General features: G+C 34.4%; 2 protein-coding genes across 16 annotated transcripts in view; one reads left to right on the top strand and one right to left on the bottom strand.

Moving 5' to 3' along the window:
- LOC142332637 (uncharacterized) overlaps positions 1-24447 on the top strand; it is a 166184-nt gene that overhangs the window by 12253 nt on the left and 129484 nt on the right. For 3 of the 11 annotated variants that reach the window (XM_075379254.1, XM_075379255.1, XM_075379256.1), the window contains exons 3-7: positions 3767-3868; positions 5751-5870; positions 9872-9970; positions 12897-12995; positions 18273-18371. In XM_075379254.1, the coding sequence (XP_075235369.1) occupies positions 3767-3868; positions 5751-5870; positions 9872-9970; positions 12897-12995; positions 18273-18371 (519 nt within the window). Of the gene's footprint in view, positions 1-3766; positions 3869-5750; positions 5871-9871; positions 9971-12896; positions 12996-18272; positions 18372-22430; positions 22542-24447 lie in introns of all 11 variants that reach the window. The other 8 variants (XM_075379249.1, XM_075379246.1, XM_075379252.1 and 5 more) reach the window with 6 other exon arrangements.
- The window catches only part of LOC142332634 (uncharacterized), a 323090-nt gene that overhangs the window by 214092 nt on the left and 84551 nt on the right, over positions 1-24447 (bottom strand). The window lies entirely within an intron of this gene.

Below are 24447 nucleotides of genomic sequence, written 5' to 3'. Positions count from 1 at the left end.
CTGAAGGGTTAAGTTTCAAAAGAACGACATAGGTGTTCGTCAAACCCAGAATTAACTGCTGAATTAATTAAATAATTACATTAAATTACGTATTACCTATTTGTAAAACACGGTGATCTAAAGTCGCGCAACTAAACATTTCTGCTTTGTAGGAATGACAGTTACATTTGTAAAAGATATTTTTATTAGGATAATTTTTTGTGCAGTTTGTGGTAGTACTGTTAGATTATGCCACCGGGCAACAGTGGGAGTGTCACCAAGCAATTTTTTTAGTCCGAGCAGCAGTGTCTTTTACGCAGGAACAGAGTGTCTTTATTGTTATGAGTTACTGCCAATCGAAATCGTACGCGAAGTGTCAAGAAGAATTTTTAAAAGCTTTTCTAGATGTTAATCTGCCAAAAAATATTCACATTTATCGTTTATTTAATCATTTTCGAGATACAGGCAGTGTACGTAACTGTAAGCGTAACGGCCATCCAAGTGTTTTAACTGACGACAGTCTGCAGAGAATAAGTGAAACACTTTGTTCTCCAAAAAAGGTCTTTTCGAATACTTCCTAACGGAAGTGTTCATAAAGCTACTAAAGGATTATAATTACATTTTTACTGGATTAACGTGTCATCTGTTCCTAGAACCAGATAAGGAGAAACGAATTCCGTATTGTGGGTGGTTTAGAAGTTTCATTTAAATGACGTATCTGTCCTAGACAAGATTTTGTTCAGCGATAAAGCTTGGTTTCATCGTAGCGAATATACTAACAGTTAAAATTACAAAATTATGGTTTTCAGGGAACCCATACTTGTTCCATGAACTGCAACAGCTGCAAAAAAATTGCAAAAATCTGTGATGTGGTGTGGTGTATCTCGTCGGAGAATTGTCGGCCTTATCTTTTTTTTCGGAGATCATCACAGCTGAACGGTATCAAGAAATAATCATGCAGTTTATAGCTTAGCTTCACGCTGATGTACGAGATTGCTGGTTACAAAAAGACGGAGCATTCGCACACAAGCGAACAGTAATATGCAATTTCTTTGCGATTTCATCAATGACAGGGTTAATTTCTTGTGGTATGTGGCCTTCTCATTCACCGGACCTGAGTCCTCCCGATTTTTATTGGTGGAGCTTTTTAAAAGATAATGTGTACTCAAACAAACCGCATACACTTAATGAACTTAAACAAAATATTGTGGACTGTATATCAAATATCACTGCTGCTACCCTGAATAAGGTTGTATACAATAAAAGAAAACGCGTTTATGCATGCATTGAAAATCATGGTGGACATTTCCAGCACTTTTTATAAACTTGTAATTAATATTTCTGTAAATGTTAATATTACTTTGTAAATTAATAAAACGGCTTTCCAAAAAATAATTTGTTGTCATTTGGGTTGCGCTACTTTACGATTACACTTTATAATTAAATGAGCTTGTGTACTATGATTTACTTTACGTTTTACCATTAATCTATTAGAATGAATCTTGAAATTGGTTTTCAATGAAACAAAATTATAAATCAATTCATGTTCTAAATATGTAAAGATAATGTTAAGTTTACATAATTTTGATCGCGTAGCTTTATCTTGATAGCAAATTTTAAGTATGGACACTAACATATAAAACATTTTTAATAATACGTATATGTTACTTTAAAACCTGTTTGTAAAAAATAAGTGCTATCAATATTTTTTTTTTTTACAATTTTAAACAGATTTAATGAATAATGAAAAATAAAAAATAATTTACGTTGATTTTACTCCTGCACCTTTGTTGTAATTCGGTTACATCTTTGAAAAAAAAAAATATATGGAAACTCTATTGAACATGAAATTATTATTAATCTCAAATTATTATTAATATTATTATTGAGTAAATTATTAATATTGTTATTTAACCCAAATTATTACTGCAGTTAACAACTAGTCCATTAAAATATACCAAGACCGAACGGAAGGATTTTGGCTTGACACAAATTCGGCCAAGTGACTGTGGCATTTGTCAAGTATGAATCTTAATGTAACGTGTTGCTAAGTTTCAGATTGGTGCGTTAAGAAGATATTAGTGGGAATCGAGTGAAGCAAACAGGTTTTGACAATTTTCAAAAATGGAAAAAAATACAATTACAAAATACTGTGTTTTAAAAGATTTAACTCCAACGGGCATACAAAAAAGGATATGATTCTACTTTAAAGAATTCTCCTTCTGTGTTTTTGTAAATATAGTGGGATGCTCAATTTAAATGTAGTTATTTATCCATTCAAATCAAAATGATAACTAAACCCGTTACGCCAAAATACCGCTACGACCGAAAAAATTCTCACAAAATTCCACAATTCAGTATTAAATAATCGCCGACTTAGATTAAGCGAGATTATTCATTAAAAACAATACGATAGATCGGGCCCAAACATTTTGTAAGGTGTTTTGTTTATGAAAAATACTACCTGCTTGATGGATGCAGTATTTGTTTAAAGTTAACTACAAAATTAATTTGACTGAACACTTCTCAGTTTAAACATTACACTTTAAATACACATATAAGAGTATTTCTTCTACTTCTTTAATAGCAAAAGAAACACACATTGATCGTAGTACGCAGAAGAAAAAAATCAGTTTAAACAATGGGGACCAGTTGAAAGTTTGCCAAAGAAACCGAAAACGGTTCCAACTGCAGTTAAAGTTAGGACTACGGTTTTTACAGATTTTAGTATTCATAGACTGTCTGTTGAAAGACAGGAAAATCGCCGGAAATTATACCAAATCACTACTTAACTATATGAAGTGTTAAATTCAGAATAAATTTCCACATCTTCCAAAATAAAAAATGGTTCTTGATAATATGTCTACCAGCACATTTCGGCTTGTTTCTTCAAAACCAGTAACTTTTGCATGTGGTGTAAAAACATATATACTCAAGTGGAAGTACTTAAAATCTATGCTTCTTTTTCGGAACATGCGCCTTATTTACCGTTTTGGGCTCTCATCGATTACATCCTTTACCCAAACACAAGAAACTGCTTATTAGGTGAAGATTCACTTCAAATGACGAGGTCAAAACTGAATCAAAACGGAGAAAACAATTCTTTCTGAAGATTTGAACAAATTTTACCTAGGGTATTAAATATCTGAAAGTTCTTGATCTAAATATATCGAACTGAAAGATGACAACATTGAAAAATAAAAATAAAAAATTAGGAAAAATCTTGCATCTTATTGGTCAGGCCGAAAAGATTTTGATCGGCTCTCGTGTTATTGTATGTTTTGTAAAACAATATTTAAAGAATCCCAAAACAGGTTAGATACTTAGAAGAAACATCGACAAATTTTACTTTAAAGTACAAATATATTGAATGATTATGCGTTCAAATTTAACGACTGTAAAGTTTCAGATAAACATTATTTAATGTAAAAGTATTCAACTTTTATTAATTGTTTGTTCTTTTCATTAACAACACATACAATAAAAAAATGTTTAATAGACCATTTTTTGAGTATCTGTGGTGATAATCTGCAGGTTATCAAATCCATTAGAGTTTCAAAAATTTACAATTTATGTCAGTTCTGTGTAACAGATTATTGAATTAATAATATAATTTTATTTTAAATTCTGTAAATTTAATTTACAGAAAAACAACATATAATTAATACACTGATAGGTATAAATCCTGAAACAGATATATTATTTTAGTTGTTACCTTACAAAAAAAATATCATATTTTAAAATAATGTTAAATATAAAATTTATTGTTTTTTTTTTAATGTTGTAGAATTCCATTATACGACCGTAGAAACGATGATGGTTTAAACTCCAGACCCCAATCACGTAGATTACAAGATTATCCGACAGCGGTAGTACAAGATCCATCGCTGTAAAAAATGTTACTGTTAATTTTTAAGTTAACATATAAAACTTAAAAATAGTTACGTTTCTTCGCATACTTATATTCGGAAGAAAATATCTTAATAAAAACATTTTCACTAAGAATGTGGTTTTAAATTTTGAAACTAGTACATTACTTTAGTTGATGTTTTAATTTTACATTATCCATCCCTAATTATTGAAATAAAAAGAGAAGAATTTTGCGTGATTATATAAAATAATATTAAAATTTGGGTTATTTTAATTTTGGGATTAGATGTTTTTATAAATAATATAAAATATATTATCAACTATTATCGAAACTAGTGAACTTTGAATTATAAATATAATAAAATTATTAATCATCACTATAATTTATTTCCGAAAATATATAATAGAATTTCTATTATTATAATATTTTATCAAAAATAGATTATAGTTAGGGTTAATAATTAATTAAATTTATAATTTAATAGATGATCAAAAATTCAAGAATTTCCTGTTCATCAGCTCTCCTTATGTTATATGGCTAAAAGAACTTAGCTGTGCAGCAAATAATTAGTCTTTTGGCCAATCTTTATGCAATCCGTTAAGACCCTTCCTTGAGTTATTTACACTCTGCTCACTTTTTACATTATAGTCCGAGTGGCATAGCGCATAACAAGTCAAAGTATTCCTATGATCTTAGGACAATTTATAGTCCTACAGCCATCAGCATATTTTATACAATGGTATCCTAGCATTCAGTTGTTTTTTGTGTTCCTGTATTGTTGAAAACGCACGCATTAAATTGTCCCTAGCGATCTCCTAAGTTTCTCGAAGCTAACTCCACAGTAGGCAACGTACTTCAAATTGAACAATTCCTTTTTTCCTAAGGATGATAAAAATGTTGGAAATGGTTTTCCCGGACCCAATGGCAAGCATTAACTATGCTCCAGATTGTACGTCAAAATTTATCAATTTCTTCATGGAAATCGAACAATGTAAATTCTTCATCACCAACCGAAATTCCCCTTCATCTTTTCGTAAATGTGTGGGAAATAAGGTTCTGCAGATTATGTGAATAATCTATCTGTAAACGTCAACATCCTTTGAAATAATTCGCAATTGTTTATAACAATTTGAAAGTTCTTCGTCGTAAGATATTAGTATCGATTTGATAAAGATAAATTAATAATTTAAGAAGTACGTGACACCTTCGTTGCACGCAGCACCGGTACAGTCTCACATGGCAGAGTAACTGTTTGCAAATCTGTGATATCGATATTAGTCTCAGTATCCGAACATCACTTGAAAATTATTTAATTACGACGTAATATTTTTTTAGGATTTTTTTACGACGTGATAAGAGGAGCTCGCTTCCTTGTTTTTAAACCGTTACCAGTGGATGTTTTCTCGCTCTTGTTACCAGGAATACCTGACAGCTGATCCATAATTAGGATGACATATTATAGGCTACAGGTTATACCGTAGGTTAACTTGAGTAATAGATTAAAATGAAAGTAAAAAATAAAATAACGTAATAAATAAATAAAATAAACAAAAAGGATTACTTATAATACAATACCCTGGATAAGGATGAGCTATATAATAATCCTTAAAATCTGTAGTAATCCTCTTCCAACGAAATTTATAAGTATATCATCAAGATTTCTTAGTAACTCAATTTAACTTTACAACAGAAGCTAATGAAAATTAATGAAAAATTTAATTAATAGATTGTACTTTTATAATTTGACCTATATAAATTGTATTTTTTATCATGTGAAACGGTTAATACAATATAATTAAAAATAAATTAAAAACATTTATCACAAAAATAGATTGAAATCTGAGCTTTCAAAGTAAAAAAATGGACAGTATTTGTTAAATATTTTATTTTTTTATTGTAGTAGAACTCCACTTTATGATGGGAGACCCGACGAAATTGTACCACCACACATGCATTCCATGCCAACATCACGCAGAAGATATCCTCCTCATCGACCAGTGACAGTACAAAATCCAAGGATGTAAGAATTTTATCGTTTTCTTTATTTTAATTTATAAACACCTAAAATACAGAGTAACAAAAAGAATGACCCGATTTTAAATAGATATATTTCCTAGTATAAGGGTGCATAAGTCAAACTTCAAACTATTTACAAATGTTTAAAATTTCACTTACCTAGGTTTAAATGTACATTCTCCCACTTGGTGCACGCATAAAATCAAGACGATAATTGAATTATTTCGCAGCGCGTTGTACACACTCTTCTGTTATAAGCGTAACTTCAGCAGTGATCCTGGTTTTTAGCTCATTCAAATCAGCAGGCAATGGGGAAATATAAAAACGTTTTTCATATTTCCCCCAAAGAAAGAGTCCACAAAGCGTAATTTCTGGGGAAGTTGGAGGACAAGAATGTAGCGCAAAGTCTTGGGCTCCTGTATGCCCTATCCAGCGTGTAGGTCATGTTTCATCAAGAAATTGACGAAATCGGTTGATTAGAAGCAAGGAACTCCCAACTCGCGGAAAAAGTAATTCTATAGTCATAATTTACTTGTGGAAAAAGCCAATCCTGCAGGATTTCAAAATAAGAATGCCCTATAATTGTGTTTTCTTTAAAAAAAATATATAAATATTGTAGGCAGAATCGGTCGAAAAATTTGATAAATTTTGCTCCTGCTGTACAATATCATGTGGATTCTCAAGTCCCCATAAAAAAAAACCCGAACTGAAACGGTACCATTAGATGTAACGTTGCTTTAACACAAATAAATTCCCGTGGTAAGAACCTTTCGTCTTCCAAATCAACTAAGAGCAAATCACAGAATTTTTTACGCAACTTGTTTTCACCAATAAAAACCTTATACCAGTTGTAACTATCACAACCTGAAAAGTACACGTAATCGTCGTCAAACAATCAAGACAATGTAAGAAATGTTACTGTTAATTTTTAAGTTATCTAAAAAAATCTAAAATATTCATCTTATTTCACTTATTAAATTCGGGAAAATCGAAATAAAGTGTATTTAACCAAACAGGTGTTTTTAAGTATTGAAACTGATTAATTACTACTTTATGCCTTTCTTAATTGTATATACGTGTATTACCTTGCTCTTGTTCTTGACAGACACTGAAATAAATGCAAAAAAAAAAAAATTGCATAAAGTAACAATATTAGCATTATTTAAATTTATCTTATTAAATACTTAAAATAATGTACAAGTACATCACCAAACACTATCGAAATTAATGATTATAATAATTAGTGTCCGTCTGAAAAGTGTGTTAATAATAATTACATAATTAGAAAAATTAATTTAAAATTATTAAAGATTTTTTTTTCAAATATTACTTTAAGAAATAACTTTATTAAGGAGGAAAAATTTGAGCAACCCTTCATTACTGGAATTAATATATTAAGTAGATTTAACTTGATGTAGTTATTGTATAAATTACCCAACGATTTGGTCTAATGATGGGCTTCTATCTCTCCCGGTTGTTGACGGGACACGGAGGACACGCCTACCTACACCGGTTCGACAAGCAAGAAACCCCAACAGGCAGATATTGCGAGGAATTTGAATAGGTTATACATACGATTCAATCGGGGACCATCCAGGTTCATTGAGAGACATTGACCTAGACAGCCAACACTTTTCTCTACCCAAGGGCTACTTTTCCCGTGTGTTTGTTCTCATGCTCCTCTGGGCCGGCACAACAATCAAGTGTTACTCCGCCCAGGGGAGTGTCTCTTGGCTCTAATGAGATTCACCGCCTAACGCCAGCACGCCCGGCATGGGTAATCGGCCCGCAAGTTCTTTTATTTTATCCTTATTTTGATGTATCTTATATCTTGTATGTATATTCCTTGTACGTTATATCTTGCTTTCAAATCATCCCAACGCGCACATTCAATAAAGGTGTGGCAGGGAGTGTCCACTTGACCGCAGTACACACAATTTGGGAGCACCCTTTTCAAAACCTGTGTAACTATACATTAATCCAACCTGAGCGGAGAGAAATTGTGGCCCCACGTCACCATGTTTCCTCCCCAGCCGCGGTTTTATCACAGAAATAAGCTTCTTTGCTCACACCTTAGTTCTACTTCTCTTGTCATTCATGTAGCAAAAGATTAGTGGCATTTTCCCTGTCCATGCCTAAATTAATCCGTTTCAGTGTCACCCCCTCAGGAAACTCTACATATAATTTAAAACGTTGTTTGTTGAAAAGGATGGTGAGCACATAATAATTTAAAACTCACCATCCTTTTCAATAAACAAACTAATTGTTTTTTATAGATTTAATTTTCATAATCCGAATTTATTTATCCAGAATCGGGTTTAATGATCATTTATATATAATGTTAAAGACATTAGTATAGTATGTTAAATAGTTACATAAAAAAAGGAGTGATATTATATACATAATCTTTTTATTTTAAGTAAACTTTTAATCGATAGAATAACAGGTAAATCATTCTACAGTATTAATTAAAAAGTAATTTTTTGCAAACTACCAAGGTATTTTGGAATCATTACTTTAAGAAATACTTTTTTAAGGAGGAAAAATTAAGAAACACTTCATTACTGGAATTAATATGTTAAGTAGATTTAACTTGTTGTAGTTATTGCATAAATTACCCACCGGGTTGAACTTGTGATGAACGCGCCTTCGCAAATCAACTGATTTCGAAGTCCAGAGTTCCAAAGTTCAATTCCTAGTAAAGGCAGCTCCTTTTATACGGATTTGATTATTACATCGTGACTACCGGTGTTCTTTGGTGGTTGGATTTCAACTCAGAAATGGCGACCTTAGACTATAAAAGACTACATTTCACATACACTTATTCATATCATCCACATTCATCCTCTGATGTAATAACTGACGGCGATTCCTGGAGTCTATAAAGGAAAAATACTTATTGTATAAATTGATGATTAAAAGAATGTTGTGCTCAAAACCTACTGACAACATTTTTAACTATACAGACGCCTCCCTACAAAATCCTTCAACGATATTCTGTTAATGATATCAAAAAGCTACGTTAAAGTAAGATTAATTTATTATTAAGTTTATTTATTAATACAGTTTCTTTTGATTCTATTAGAAGGCAAAAATTATAGCTTATTTTCTCATAACTTAAAATAACATAAATAATATTTATTATATAAATGTATTTATGTAATATAAATAAATGACATAAATAATGTTTATATATAATAGAAACAAATAAATTTTTAGAATTACATTCTGGACAGAATTAAACTCTCATTTACAAAAGAGGATTATACTCTCATTTACAAAAGTACTATAGTCGACAGAATTATAAAGACAGAGGACGGTAATATTATAAACGATATAAAAAATTTACATTCATCCTGTAATACAAACCCTAAAAACTAAGAATTTGTTAAAAATTTGAAAGTTTAGAATGGCGCAGAACTGACAGGGCAACTTCACTGCAACGCATAGACAGTGAAACTATCACTGGGCATTCCTGACAGATAGTTTGCTCTTGATCGTACTACGATAAGTACAGACAGAATTTTCCGTCCCATTATTAAGTCTCCTAACAAAATTTTACTACAGTGCAGTAATATTACTTTTCGATCATTTATTAAGTAGAAATTATAATATTTTGGTTCCTATTCAGTTAAATAAAACGTTCGCAAATATTTTTAAACAATTCCACAAAAATCTTTCGGTAAATTTTGTGCCTACTTTGCAATCTGTTGCGGATTCTCAAGGCCTTATAAACGAAAAACCTTACTTGAACTTTGTAAATGAAATTTTGTTTCATCACTAATAAATATCTGTTGTAAGAACCTATCGTCGTCAAATCAACTAAGAGCCTATCAAATGATTCTTTCCGCTGCCTGTTGTCACTTATAAAAACAAGTCGGCCTATTGATGAAAATCGGCCGAATTAAATAAATTACTAATATTTAATTTTTAAACAAAAAAATCAAAATCTGAGCTTCAAAAATGTTAAATGAAAGAGCTCATATTCAATTTTTTTCATTGCAGAAAACCTCCATTATATGACGAAAGAGAAATCATGTATGACATACCAACAACACGTAGAGTATATGTTCGTCCGCCAGAGAGAATACAAGATCCAATAATGTAAGAAATGTTACTGTTAATTCCTAACTTAACCTAAAAAATTCTAAAATATTTATTTTATTTCACTTAATTAATTTGGAAAAATCGAAATAAAGTTTGACCAACGAGTTGTTTTTAAATATTTTACTGAATACTACGAGAGATATCGCTAAAGTAAAGATGTCTTTGAAATTTATAGGAAGTTGGTTCCTGTGTACGGCCATAATATATGAATATGAGAAACGTCCGAAAATGGTGTGAAGGGTTTAGAAATAACAGTATTAATATACACGATTAAGTCTGTTGGGGGAGCCCCTCTATTATGTTGGAGGACTAATCGAAACGGTACCAATGATGAAATCAAAAAAGATCGTTGCTCAACGATTTGCGACCTGGCCCTTCATTTTCCAGATGTTTCAAGAACTTTTACCGGTAAGCTGTTATTGTTTATGACTATTTAGGCATCAGGAAGGTTTGTGCACGTTAGGTGCCGCACGTCTTAACGGAACGTCACAAAATATCCGAATGGGTTTTGCTTTGGAAATTTTGATGCGCTACCCAGAAAGGTGATGAGTTACTTAATTCAATTGTTACCGACGATGAAATATGGTTATCGAGTTACACGCCAGAGACAAGATGGCAGTTAAGTGAATTCCGTCATCCTCAATCACCAACCAGACCGACAAAGGACAAGCCACAATCATTTGCATGGAAATTGATTGCCACAATGTTTTAGGATCGTTTTGGGATACGGCTGATTGATTCCATGCCAAGTGGAACGTCTAGTCATGCAGAAGCCTACTGTGAAACTCTACGTTATTTACGGTGCGCCATTTAAAATTGCCGAGATTGGCGGTTGACTGACGTCGTCGTCCTGCTGCCCGATAATGCATGTCGACATGTTACAAGTCCTACAATTACTTTACTGAGAACATTTAATTGGGAAATTTCAGATCATCCACCATATAGTCTGCTCTTAGCTCCTTCTGATTGCCATTTGTTTGGGAATTTTGAGGAATTCTTCAGTGGTAAGCAATTCGCGGGTAACGATGCAATTAAAAATGCTGTTATTCCGTGGCAAAATAGACAGGTGGTAGAAAAATTCGACGAGGATGTATTTAAGTTGGTTTATCGCTATGATAAATATCTGAATTTATGTGACGATTATATATAAAAAGTAGTAAAAAGGTAAATTGTTTAACAGAAAAGAAAATATTCATAAATTTTCAGAAAATTATTTTTAAATAAAACGGTCTTTACTATGGAAATAACCACTCGTAGTTAATGCATTTATTAATTATATACATTATCATACCCTTACTTCTGGTAGATGTTGAAACAAACGCAAAAATATTATATGTTTTCTTTAAATAATTAATAAACTAACAATATTAAACGTAAAAATTTTTTTTTTATTAACATACAATTTTTTTTATGTAATGCTAAAAATAATGTACATCACCAAATACTATCGAAATTAATGATTACAATAAATTTGTATCGGTGTGAAAAGTGTGCTAACCATAATTTCATAATTCTGAAAAAGTTAGTATAATATTTTTTAAAGTATTTTGGAATCATTACTTTAAGAAATACGTTATTAAGGAGGAAAAATTAAGAAACACTTCATTACTGGAATTAATATGTTAAGTAGATTTAATTTGTCGTAGTTATTGCATAAATTACCCACCGGGTTGAACTTTGTGATGAACGCGCCTTCGCAATTCAAATGATTTCGAAGTCGAGAGTTCCAATGTTCAATTCCTAGTAAAGGCAGCTACTTTTATACGGATTTGATTATTACATCGTGACTACCGGTGTTCTTTGGTGGTTGGGTTTCAACTCAGAAATGGCGACCTTAGACTATAAAAGGCTACACTTCACTTACACTTATTCATATCATCCACATTCATCTTCTGATGTAATAACTGACGGCGATTCCTGGAGTCTATAGAGGAAAAATACTTAATGTATAAATTGATGATTAAAAGAATCTTGTGCTCAAAACCTACTGACAACATTTTTAAGTTTATTTATTAATACAGTTTCTTTTGATTCAATTAGGCAAAATATTGTAGCTTATTTTCTCATAACTTAAAATTTTGCCTAAAGATTTTTACATAAATAATGTTTATATTTAACAGAAACAAATAAATTTGTAGAATTACATTCTGGACAGAATTTAACTCTCATTTACAAAAGAGGATTATACTCTCATTTACAAAAGTACTATAGTCGACAGAATTATAAACACAGAGGACGGTAATATTATAAACGATATAAAAAATTTACATTCATCCTGTAATACAAACCCTAAGAGCTAAGAATTTGTTAAAAATTTGAAAGTTTAGAATGGCGCAGAACTGACAGGGCAACTTCACTGCAACGCATAGACAGTGAAACTATCACTGGGCATTCCTGACAGATAGTTTGCTCTTGATCGTACTACGATAAGTACAGAGAGAATTTTCCGTCACTTTATTAAGTCTCCTAACAAAATTTTACTACAGTGCAGTAATATTACTTTTCGATCATTTATTAAGTAGAAATTATAATATTTTGGTTCCTATTCAGTTAAATAAAACGTTCTCAAATATTTTTAAACAATTCCACAAAAATCTTTCGGTAAATTTTGTGCCTACTTTGCAATCTGTTGCGGATTCTCAAGGCCTTATAAACGAAAAACCTTACTTGAACTTTGTAAATGAAATTTTGTTTCATCACTAATAAATATCTGTTGTAAGAACCTATCGTCGTCAAATCAACTAAGAGCCTATCAAATGATTCTTTCCGCTGCCTGTTGTCACTTATAAAAACAAGTCGGCCTATTGATGAAAATCGGCCGAATTAAATAAATTACTAATATTTATTTTTAAACAAAAAAATCAAAATCTGAGCTTCAAAAATGTTAAATGAAAGAGCTCATATTCAATTTTTTTTATTGCAGAAAACCTCCATTATATGACGAAAGAGAAATCATGTATGACATACCAACAACACGTAGAGTATATGTTCGTCCGCCAGAGAGAATACAAGATCCAATAATGTAAGAAATGTTACTGTTAATTCCTAACTTAACCTAAAAAATTCTAAAATATTCATTTTATTTCACTTAATTAATTTGGAAAAATCGAAATAAAGTTTGACCAACGAGTTGTTTTTAAATATTTTACTGAATACTACGAGAGATATCGCTAAAGTAAAGATGTCTGTGAAATTTATAGGAAGTTGGTTCCTGTGTACGGCCATAATATATGAATATGAGAAACGTCCGAAAATGGTGTGAAGGGTTTAGAAATAACAGTATTAATATACACGATTAAGTCTGTTGGGGGAGCCCCTCTATTATGTTGGATGACTAATCGAAACGGTACCAATGATGAAATCAAAAAAGATCGTTGCTCAACGATTTGCGACCTGGCCCTTCATTTTCCAGACGTTTCAAGAACTTGTACCGGTAAACTGTTCTTGTTTATGACTATTTAGGCATCAGGAAGGTTTGTGCACGTTAGGTGCCGCACGTCTTAACGGAACGTCACAAAATATCCGAATGGGTTTTGCTTTGGAAATTTTGATGCGCTACCCAGAAAGGTGATGAGTTACTTAATTCAATTGTTACCGACGATGAAATATGGTTATCGAGTTACACGCCAGAGACAAGATGGCAGTTAAGTGAATGCCGTCATCCTCAATCACATGCTACATGCATGCACCACGCATACCCATAGCCTCGCGCCCTCAATCCACCCTTGAGAATCCCCAATGCCATCATCGGACACACCCCGACTCATTGGTCTTGAATGCAGGTGAGCTAAAATGGCCTAGGCAAGAGGGCTACCTCCCGTTACCACACGTGCCACGCTTCGAGACTTCCACATTTAAATGAAACCACCTCTTAGAGATTCTTTAACACAGCTTTAAAATTTTCCACTATTACAGATTTCTAAGAAGTCCACTGGCGTGTAAATATGCAACCATATTTTCTTAATTTCCATTATCTAGATCTGCAGATCTGGATATCTGCTGATATAATAATCTTGCGAGAGATCCAACCTTGTATTTACCGCTGGCAAGAGCCATGGCGGTATTTCTCTAGTAGAAATTGTGAACGTATCAGGAATGGCAATTTTGTATTTACTTCTTAATTCGTGGTAGCTAATTCCGGCTGGTCTGGAATAGGTAGCACGACGTTCGTATAATGCAGCCATAGGATGGTTGTTGAAAAGTTTATTATTTATATGGGCAGGATATGGCCTAGGCAAGAGGGCTCCTCCCGGTACTACACGTGCCACGCTTCGAGACTCCCATACATATAAAATTTCCATCTTAGAGATTGTCTTACAGCTTTGAAATTTTCAAACTTTTACAGACATCTAAGAAGTCCACTGCCGTGCAAAAAGCAACTATTTTTTGTTCATTTCCATTATCCGGATCAGCAGTAATGTCATTTTTTAGACAGAACCTCTTTCTGAGGTCCTCATATATGGTACACCCTTCTATTGGATGCTTGATTGTCAGTGTTTTATTACAAACACCGCACATTGGTCTTACTTCGCCGGTTAACAAATATGAATATGTTAATCGCGTGTGACCGATTCTACGTCTGGTCACCGCTACTTGTTCACGGCGGGTCAACCTAAAGTCGCTATTCGATTTATATGAAGAAGTTTTTACTGAGTTTAATTTTGTATTTAAACTCCTCCATTCAGCATTCCACTTGTTTTTTACTATGTTTGTTTGACGGTTTTTAACATCTGCCACTCTTACAGGAAATGCATCCAAATCACCGCAGACTGTTGCTTTTCTGGCAGGTTCGTCTGCGATTTCATTACCTGTAATACCAGCATGCCCTGGAGTCCATACAAATGCGCATCGTTGTCCTCGTTGATATAGAAGGTATAAAATGGACAGGATGTTTGCAATTAGGACATCCTTAATGTTCTTGTTCCGAATTGCGACAAGTGCACTTAAAGAATCGGAACATATTAGCACTCTCTCTTCGCAATAGTGTTCAGTATAGCGAAGAGCTTGCTGAATTGCAGTGAGTTCTGCCGTGTAGACACTGGCCACATCTGGCAGTTTCCAAAAGTGGGCTTCTCCATTTACATATATTGAGCATCCAACACCAGGTTTTAGAACCTTCAGTATAAATTCTAATATGTTCTTCGTAACTACTGACGGTTGCCAAAAATTCCTGTTGGATGATCACTGCTGGTTTCTTTTTTAATTCTCCTTGAGAGAGATTGAACCTTGTAATTACGGCTGGCAAGAGCCATGGCGGTATTTCTCTTGTGGATCATAAGACGTTTTGAATACGCCCTGTATTTCTTAAAAGCACAAGAATTGCTATGCTAGGACGCTTCTTAAAGGCGTTATACGCCCTTTTCTTTCTTTTTATAGCTTCACTTATTTCATCGTTCCACCATGGAACGGGTTTCTTCGTAAGTTTCCCAGATGTTTTGGGAATGTATCTCGATGCCGACTCTATTATTGCATTTGCTACGGCGTCGACATCGTCTCCGATAACTCCAGTTGTTTCAGGGAGTATCGTTCTAGCTGTGAAGCTCGTCCAGTCTGCCTTATCAAATAACCATCGTTTAGAGATGGGATATGTTTTTCTTGTAACATCAGTTACAATTTGCACCGGGAAGTGATCGCTTCCATGCAAATCGTCTAAGACATGGAAGCTGTACCTTGGTGCTATCGATCCGCTTATAAGTGCAAGATAATACAGGACATCGAAACATCTCTGGCATTGAAAAAGGTTCCTGATACGTCGTTTAAAATAATAAGTTCTGAATTAATCAGGAACCTTTCCAGTTCTCTTCCGCGGGGATCTACACGATCTGATCCCCAGAGAGAATTATGAGCATTAAAGTCACCCACCAGTAAAGCAGGTGGGGGAAGCTCAGAAATTAGTCTTGCTATGTCATCCATATTCCAATCAAAATACGGCATGTACATGTTGCAGAGAGTGACCTGAAGCGGACGCTTCATTCTAACGGTGACCGCTTGCAGGTTTGTGTTTTGAACAACCGCTTCTGGTCGATGATAATATGGCTACTCCACCTCTAAATCTTACATTTGGCGGTTGATCTCGCCGAAATATATCGAATCCTTTTAATTTAAAATTTTCATTTCGGCGGAAATGCGTTTCTTGCAGCCATATACAAATCGGGTTTACATCATGTACCAAGCTTTGGAGCTCATGGATGTTTGAAAAACATCCATTGATGTTCCATTGTACTATCGACTCGCTGATTTTAAATTATATTATCGTCTGGGTTTGCCTTTCGGCCACCCTTTTAACCTTTTTTTCTCCATCTTACGAACAGCATCGTGTTCGTGGAGACGGTCGTCGCCCGTGAAGCTTCTGGTCTCCGAATTGGAAACCACCGAAGCCGCCGACGACGACGGGCATGGATCGGCACCGGTTACAGGCGCCGATTGTGAAGCGGCAACTTGGCCGACCCCAGACACGGGGGTCGCACCGGTCACCGCCTGTGGAAGGGAGGACACTCGTCCCCCCTGTGAAATTTTTTGTGGCCTCTGAGGCTTAGAGGCCACTTCAGTTACAGGAGGCTTGTGAGCCACCATAACAGACTCTGTAGCTGTCACTTTCATTTCATCAACTAAGATCTCACTAAGACGGACATGGATTTCAGGTTTAGTGTCCGTTTTCTTCTGTACTGGAGCGACTTTCTGTTCTGGTTATGTGTCTTCTGGAGGCTGTACAATTATTCTTGGCTCACAGGTTCGTTAGTGGTGTGAGGCATTATTTTATTTTCAATTATCCTCTCAATTAAGCCAGCCAAGGTAGGTGCAAGTTTGTTGATGATTGCACTCTCATCAACAGCAACTGGAGCAGGAGCAGGAACAGCAGCCGCAGCCTGAGCATAGGTTGTCGTTGCTCTAGGCCTGCGGGCATTAGCAATCTTCTTTGCATCGAAGTAGCTGACCTTTTGCTGGGTTTTTACTTCCTGCGCAGCTACTTCATCTTTGTAGACAGGACAGTTCCTTGATCTACAAGAATGTGCTCCTTTACAGTTGATACATGTAGGAGGCTCTTTTACACGGCTCTCCTTCATGCACCTCTTCACCGCACACGCATATTTGCGGTCTTTCACATCTAAGAGCGGTGTGGCCAAAGCGTTGGCACTTAAAGCACCTCATTGGCTGTGGGACAAATGCCCGCACATACAAACGATGAATCCCTGCTCTTATCTTTTCCGGCAAAGTAGGCCGGTTGAAAGTGAGGACATGAGAAGCTTAGGGTAAGACCTCACCGTTCCTTCTCATGTTCAATCAACGGCACTCTATTACTCCTTGTGATGACAACTCCTCAACAATTTCTTGCTCCGAGCAATTTAGAAGATCCCGACAGACCACACCTCTTGAGGTGTTGAGCGTGGGGATCGACGCGTACAGCCAGTTCTCCAGTATTTTTAAGCCTTAGGATCTTCTGAGACTGAGTATCATTTACAGTCTCAACATGAAGTCCCGTGAAGGTCTTCCTTATTTCTTTTACAGGGCCTTCAGCGCATTAGGTTATCTCCCGAGCGATGAGAAAAGGACTCACCCTCGAGAAATTTCCACCACCTTGGAAATGACCAAATATTTGGGTTTCGGTAGTTTACTACTCTTAAAAAAAGCTTTGTGTAAGCTTTTTCTAGTCCCAATCTCAATCTTTCTTGACTCTGCACTCTTTCGGCGTTTCGCCTCAGACGAAACGGGCCAGTTCTAGACGAGGGTGTTCACGTGAACCCTCTGCCACGTTTGGTTGTTCAATATTCATGAACGGTTAATCCGTTCTGTAATAAGGCTAGCCGCCGATGTACACCCCCAATCCAGGGCTACCAACCCTGGAGGTACGTTCCGGTACTTCGGTGGAACTGGCATATGTCCTGGCAGAGAGCGGATGCGCAGTCTCTGCACTGACTCCAGGCCCTTACACACCGAGGCTTTCAGGACTCTCATGCCACGAACAACATGGGCACCTTAACTATATGCTTGTCATCGCGGGGGGAATGTGGACAACGAAAGGTCTCCGTTACACCTGCAAATAACTTCGACCGTAGCCGCCAGATCACCAGCTCTAAAGGTAGTATTAATCCATTACAATAATCGTTTAGAATTTCGTATCTGCAGGTGGCAGCGAAGTCCAGTTGTGTGTTGTGTGTTGTGTGTTGTTGAAGTCGGCCTATTGATGAAAATCGGCCGAATTAAATAAATTACTAATATTTATTTTTAAACAAAAAAAATCAAAATCTGAGCTTCAAAAATGTTAAATGAAAGAGCTCATATTCAATTTTTTTTATTGCAGAAAACCTCCATTATATGACGAAAGTGAAATCATGTATGACATACCAACAACACGTAGAGTATATGTTCGTCCGCCAGAGAGAATACAAGATCCAACAATGTAAGAAATGTTACTGTTAATTCCTAACTTAACCTAAAAAATTCTAAAATTTTAATTTGGAAAAATCGAAATAAAGGATGACCAACGAGTTGTTTTTTAATATTTTACTGAATACTACGAGAGATATCGCTAAAGTAAAGATGTCTGTGAAATTTATAGGAAGTTGGTTCCTGTGTACGGTCATAATATATGAATGTGAGAAACGTCCGAAAATGGTGTGAAGGGTTTAGAAATAACAGTATTAATATACACGATTAAGTCTGTTGGGGGAGCCCCTCTATTATGTTGGAGGACTAATCGAAACGGTACCAATGATGAAATCAAAAAAGATCGTTGCTCAACGATTTGCGACCTGGCCCTTCATTTTCCAGATGTTTCAAGAACTTGAACCGGTAAACTGTTATTGTTTATGACTATTTAGGCATCAGGAAGGTTTGTGCACGTTAGATGCCGCACGTCTTAACGGAACGTCACGTAATATCCGAATGGGTTTTGCTTTGGAAATTTTGATGCGCTACCCATAAAGGTGATGAGTTACTTAATTCAATTGTTACTGACGATGAAATAGGGTTATCGAGTTACACGCCAGAGACAAGATGGCAGTTAAGTGAATGCCGTCATCCTCAATCATCAACCAGACCGACAAAGGACAAGCCACAATCATTTGGATGGAAATTGCTTGCCACAATCTTTTAGGATCGTTTTAGCATACGGCTGATTGATTCCATGCCAAGTGGAACGACTAGACATGCAGAAGCCTACTGTGAAACTCTACGTTATTTACGGCGCGCCATTTAAAATTGCCGAGATTGGCGGTTGACTGACGTCGTCGTCCTGCTGCCCGATAATGCATGTCGACATGTTACAAGTCCTACAATTACTTTACTGAGAACATTTAATTGGGAAATTTCAGATCATCCACCATATAGTCTGCTCTTAGCTCCTTCTGATTGCCATTTGTTTGGGAATTTTGAGGAATTCTTCAGTGGTAAGCAATTTGCGGGTAACGATGCAATTAAAAATGCTGTTATTTCGTGGCAAAATAGACAGGTGGTAGAAAAATTCGACGAGGATGTATTTAAGTTGGTTTATCGCTATGATAAATATCTGAATTTATGTGGCGATTATATATAAAAAGTAGTAAAAAGGTAAATTGTTTAACAGAAAAGAAAAATATTCATAAATTTTCAGAAAATTATTTTTAAATAAAACGGTCTTTACTATAGAAATAACCACTCGTAGTTAATGCATTTATTAATTATATACATTATCATACCCTTACTTCTGGTAGATGTTGAAACAAATGCAAAAATATTATATGTTTTCTTTAAATAATTAATAAACTAACAATATTAAACGTAAATTTTTTTTTTTTTATTAACATACAATTTTTTTTATGTAATGCTAAAAATAATGTACATCACCAAATACTATCGAAATTAATGATTACAATAAATTTGTATCGGTGTGAAAAGTGTGCTAACCATAATTTCATAATTCTGAATAAGTTAGTATAATATTTTTTAAAGTATTTTTGAATCATTACTTTAAGAAATACGTTATTAAGGAGGAAAAATTAAGAAACGCTTCATTACTGGAATTAATATGTTAAGTAGATTTAATTTGTCGTAGTTATTGCATAAATTACCCACCGGGTTGAACTTGTGATGAACGCGCCTTCGCAATTCAAATGATTTCGAAGTCGAGAGTTCCAATGTTCCAATTCCTAGTAAAGGCAGCTACTTTTATACGGATTTGATTATTACATCGTGACTACCGGTGTTCTTTGGTGGTTGGGTTTCAACTCAGAAATGGCGACCTTAGACTATAAAAGACTACACTTCACATACACTTATTCATATCATCCACATTCATCCTCTGATGTAATAACTGACGGCGATTCCTGGAGTCTATACAGGAAAAATACTTAATGTATAAATTGATGATTAAAAGAATCTTGTGCTCAAAACCTACTGACAACATTTTTAACTATACAGACGCCTCCCTACAAAATCCTTCAACGATGATCTGTTAATGATATCAAAAAGCTACGTTAAAGTAAGATTAATTTATTATTAAGTTTATTTATTAATACAGTTTCTTTTGATTCTATTAGAAGGCAAAAAATTATAGCTTATTTTCTCATAACTTAAAATTTTACCTAAAGAGTTTTACATAAATAATGTTTATATTTAACAGAAACAAATAAATTTGTAGAATTACATTCTGGACAGAATTAAACTCTCATTTACAAAAGAGGATAATACTCTCATTTACAAAAGTACTATAGTCGACAGAATTATAAACACAGAGGACGGTAATATTATAAACGACATAAAAAATTTACATTCATCCTGTAATACAAACCCTAACAGCTAAGAATTTGTTAAAAATTTGAATGTTTAGAATGGCGCAGAACTGACAGGGCAATTTCACTGCAACGCATAGACAGTGAAACTATCACTGGGCATTCCTGACAGATAGTTTGCTCTTGATCGTACTACGATAAGTATAGAGAGAATTTTCCGTCCCATTATTAAGTCTCCTAAACAAAATTTTACTACAGTGCAGTAATATTAATTTTCGATCATTTATTAACTAGAAATTATAATATTTTGGTTCCTATTCAGTTAAATAAAACGTTCGCAAATATTTATAAACAATTCCACAAAAATCTTTTGGTAAATCTTGTGCCTACTTTGCAATCTGTTCCGGATTCTCAAGGCCTTATGTACGAAAATCGTGACTTGAAACTTTGTAAATGAAATTTTGTTTCATCACTAATAAATGTCTGTTGTATCGTCGTCAAATCATTTAAGAGCCTATCAAATGATTCTTGCCGCTGCCTGTTGTCACTTATAAAAGCTACTTATACCAGTTGTATCCAACATTTTTTACTTTGTTAAACACCCCCAACACCCGTGGCCAACGCGGTCGTGGCAGTTGGCTGCCCCCCATCTTGCGATCAATCGGGATCATTCAGTTTCATTGAGAGACACTGAACTAGATGAGCCAACATTTCTATCTTCCCAAGGGCTACTCTTCCCATGTCTTTGTTCTCATGCTCCACTGGGCCGGCTCAACAATCAAGTATTAGTCAGTCCAGGGTAGTGTCCTTTGTCTCTAATGAGATTCCCCGCCTACCGGCAGCTCGCCCGGCATGGGTAGTCGGCCCACAAGTTCCGGATTTTATCTTTATTTTGATGTATCTTATATCTTGTATGTATATTCCTTGTATGTTATATCTTGCTTTCAAATCATTCCAACGTGCACATTTAAAAAAGGTGTGGCAGGGATTGTACACTTGACCGCAGTACACACAATTTGGGAGCAACCTTTTCTAAACCTGTGTAAGTATAAACGAAATCCTACCTGAGCGGAAAGAAATTGTAACAGATATTACCCCACGACGCCATGTTTCCTCCCCAGCCGCGGTTTTATCCCAGAAATAAGCTTTTTTGTTCACACCTTAGTTCTACTTCTCTTGCCATTCTTGTAGCAAGAGATTAGTGGCATTTTCCTGTCCATGCTTTCATAAATCCATTTCAGTTTCCCCCCTCTCCGGAAACTCTACATAATAATTTAAAAGTTTGTTTGTTGAAAAGGATGGTGAGCACATAATAATTTAAAATTCACCATCCTTTTCAACAAACAAACTAATTGTTTTTTATACATTTAATTTTCAGAATCCGAACTTATTGATCAAGAATCGTGTTTAATGATCATTTATATTTAATGGTAAAGACATTCGTATAGTTTGTTAAATAGTTACATAAAAAATGTAGTGATATTATATACATAATCTTTTGATTCCAAGTAAACTTTTAATCTATCGAATAACAATAGTAAATACGATATTAATTAAAAAGTAATTTTTTGCAAACTACCTCAAATAAATAATATTTATTTTATTTACTATTTGACATGAAATGAATGTGAAAATTTGTATACCTTATAATAAAAGATAAATTACGAATATTTATTTTTAATAAAAGAATCAAAATTTGAGCTACAAAAATGTTAAATGAAAGAGCTCATATTCAATTTTTTTTATTGCAGAAGAACTCCATTATATGAAGAAGGAGACGAAGAAATTGAAAGCATTTATGACATACCTACATCACATACAAGATATCAACGTCCTCCAGGGACAATACAAGAATCAACAATGTAGGAAATGTTACTGTTAATTCTTAACTTAACCTTATAATTTAAAATATTAATATTATTTCACTAAATAAATTTGGAAATAAAGTAATTCGAAGTAAAGTTTGACCAAAAAGTTGTTTTTTAATATTTTACTGATTACAACGAGAGATATCGCTAAAGTAAAGATGTTGTGAAATTTCTCTACTAAAGGTGGCTAACCTTTGTCGTTCATAACCACGCTAGTAATGCACACATTGAATTTTTGTCTGTAAATTGTCACGTTGTAGTATCATTGATTACGTGTGAGTTATTACATTATCAATTGTATAGGAAAATGGATGTTGCAGCCGACTCTGAAATACGTGGATTTTAACGTTTTTTATACATTCAAAACTTAAGCCGGATGAAATTTATAGGAAAATGGTTCCTGTGTTCGGTCATAATACAAAGAATGAGAGAAACGTCCGAAAATGGTGTGAAGGGTTTAGAAATAACAGTAATTATATACACAATGAAGAATGTTGGGGGAGCCTCACGATTATCACGTAGGACTAATCGAAACGCGCCAATGATGAAATCAGAAAAGATCGCCGCTCAACGATTTGCGACTTGGCCCTTCATTTTCCAGATGTTTCAAGAACTTGTACCGGTAAACTGTTATTGTTTATGACTATTTAGGAATCAGGAAGGTTTGTGCACGTTGGGTGCCGCACGTCTTAACGGAACGTCACAAAATATCCGAATGGGTTTTGCTTTGGAAATTTTGATGCGCTACTCAGAAAGGTGATGAGTTACTTAATTCAATTGTTACCGACGATGAAATATGGTTTTCGTGTTACATGCCAGAGACAAAATGGCAGTTAAGTGAATGCCGTTATCCTCAATCACCAACCAGACCGACAAAGGTCAAGCTACAATCATTTGGATGGAAATTGATTGCCACAATCTTTTAGGATCGTTTTGGCATACGGCTGGTTGATTCCATGCCACGTGGAACGACTAGACATGCAGAAGCCTACTGTGAAACTCTACGTTATTTACGGCGCGCCGTTTAAAATTGCCGACGTTGGCGGCTGACCGATGTCGTTGTCCTGCTGCACGGTAATGCATGTCGACAAGTTACAAGTCCGACAAGTACTTTACTGAGAACTTTTGGATGGCAAATTTAAGATCATCCACCATATAGTCTGCTCTTAGCTCCTTCTGATTACCATTTGTTTGGGAATTTTGAAGAATTCTTCAGTTGTAAGCAATTCGCGGGTAACGATGCAATTAAAAATGCTGTTATTCCGTGGCAAAATGGACAGGCGGTAGAGAAATTCGACGAGGATGTATTTTAGTTGGTTTATCGCTATGATAAATATCTTAATTTATGTGGCGATTATATATAAAAAGTAGTAAAAAGGCAAATTGTTTAACAGAAAGGAAAACTATTCATAAAGTTTTCAGAAAATTATTTGTACAATGAAAAGGTCTTTACTATAGAAATAACCAGTCGTAGTTATTGCCTTTATTGATTATATATATTATCATTCCCTTACTCCTGGTAGATGTTGAAACAAACGCAAAAAAAAAAATGTTTTCGTTAAATAATTAACAAACTAACAATATCAGCTTTATTTAATTTTTTTTATGTATTGCTAATAATAATGTACATCATCAACTACTATCAAATATTATTTATTACAATAAATTTGTATCAGGTGTGAAAAGTGTGTTAACCATAATTTCAAAATTTTAAAAAGGTAGTTTAAAATCTTTATAGGTATTTTGGAATCATTACTTTAAGAAATACTTTTATAAGGAGGAAAAATTAAGCAACACTTCATTACTGGTATTATCATGTTAAGTTGATTTAACTTGTAGTTATTGCATAAATTACCCACCGGGTTGAACTTGTGTTGAACGCGTCCTCGCAAATCAACTG

The sequence above is a fragment of the Lycorma delicatula genome, chromosome 11 (genome assembly GCF_047948215.1).
Source record: "Lycorma delicatula isolate Av1 chromosome 11, ASM4794821v1, whole genome shotgun sequence".
Classification (NCBI taxonomy): domain Eukaryota; kingdom Metazoa; phylum Arthropoda; class Insecta; order Hemiptera; family Fulgoridae; genus Lycorma; species Lycorma delicatula.
Note: the sequence above shows the minus strand (reverse complement) of the source record. Positions and strands in the feature narration are given on the sequence as shown.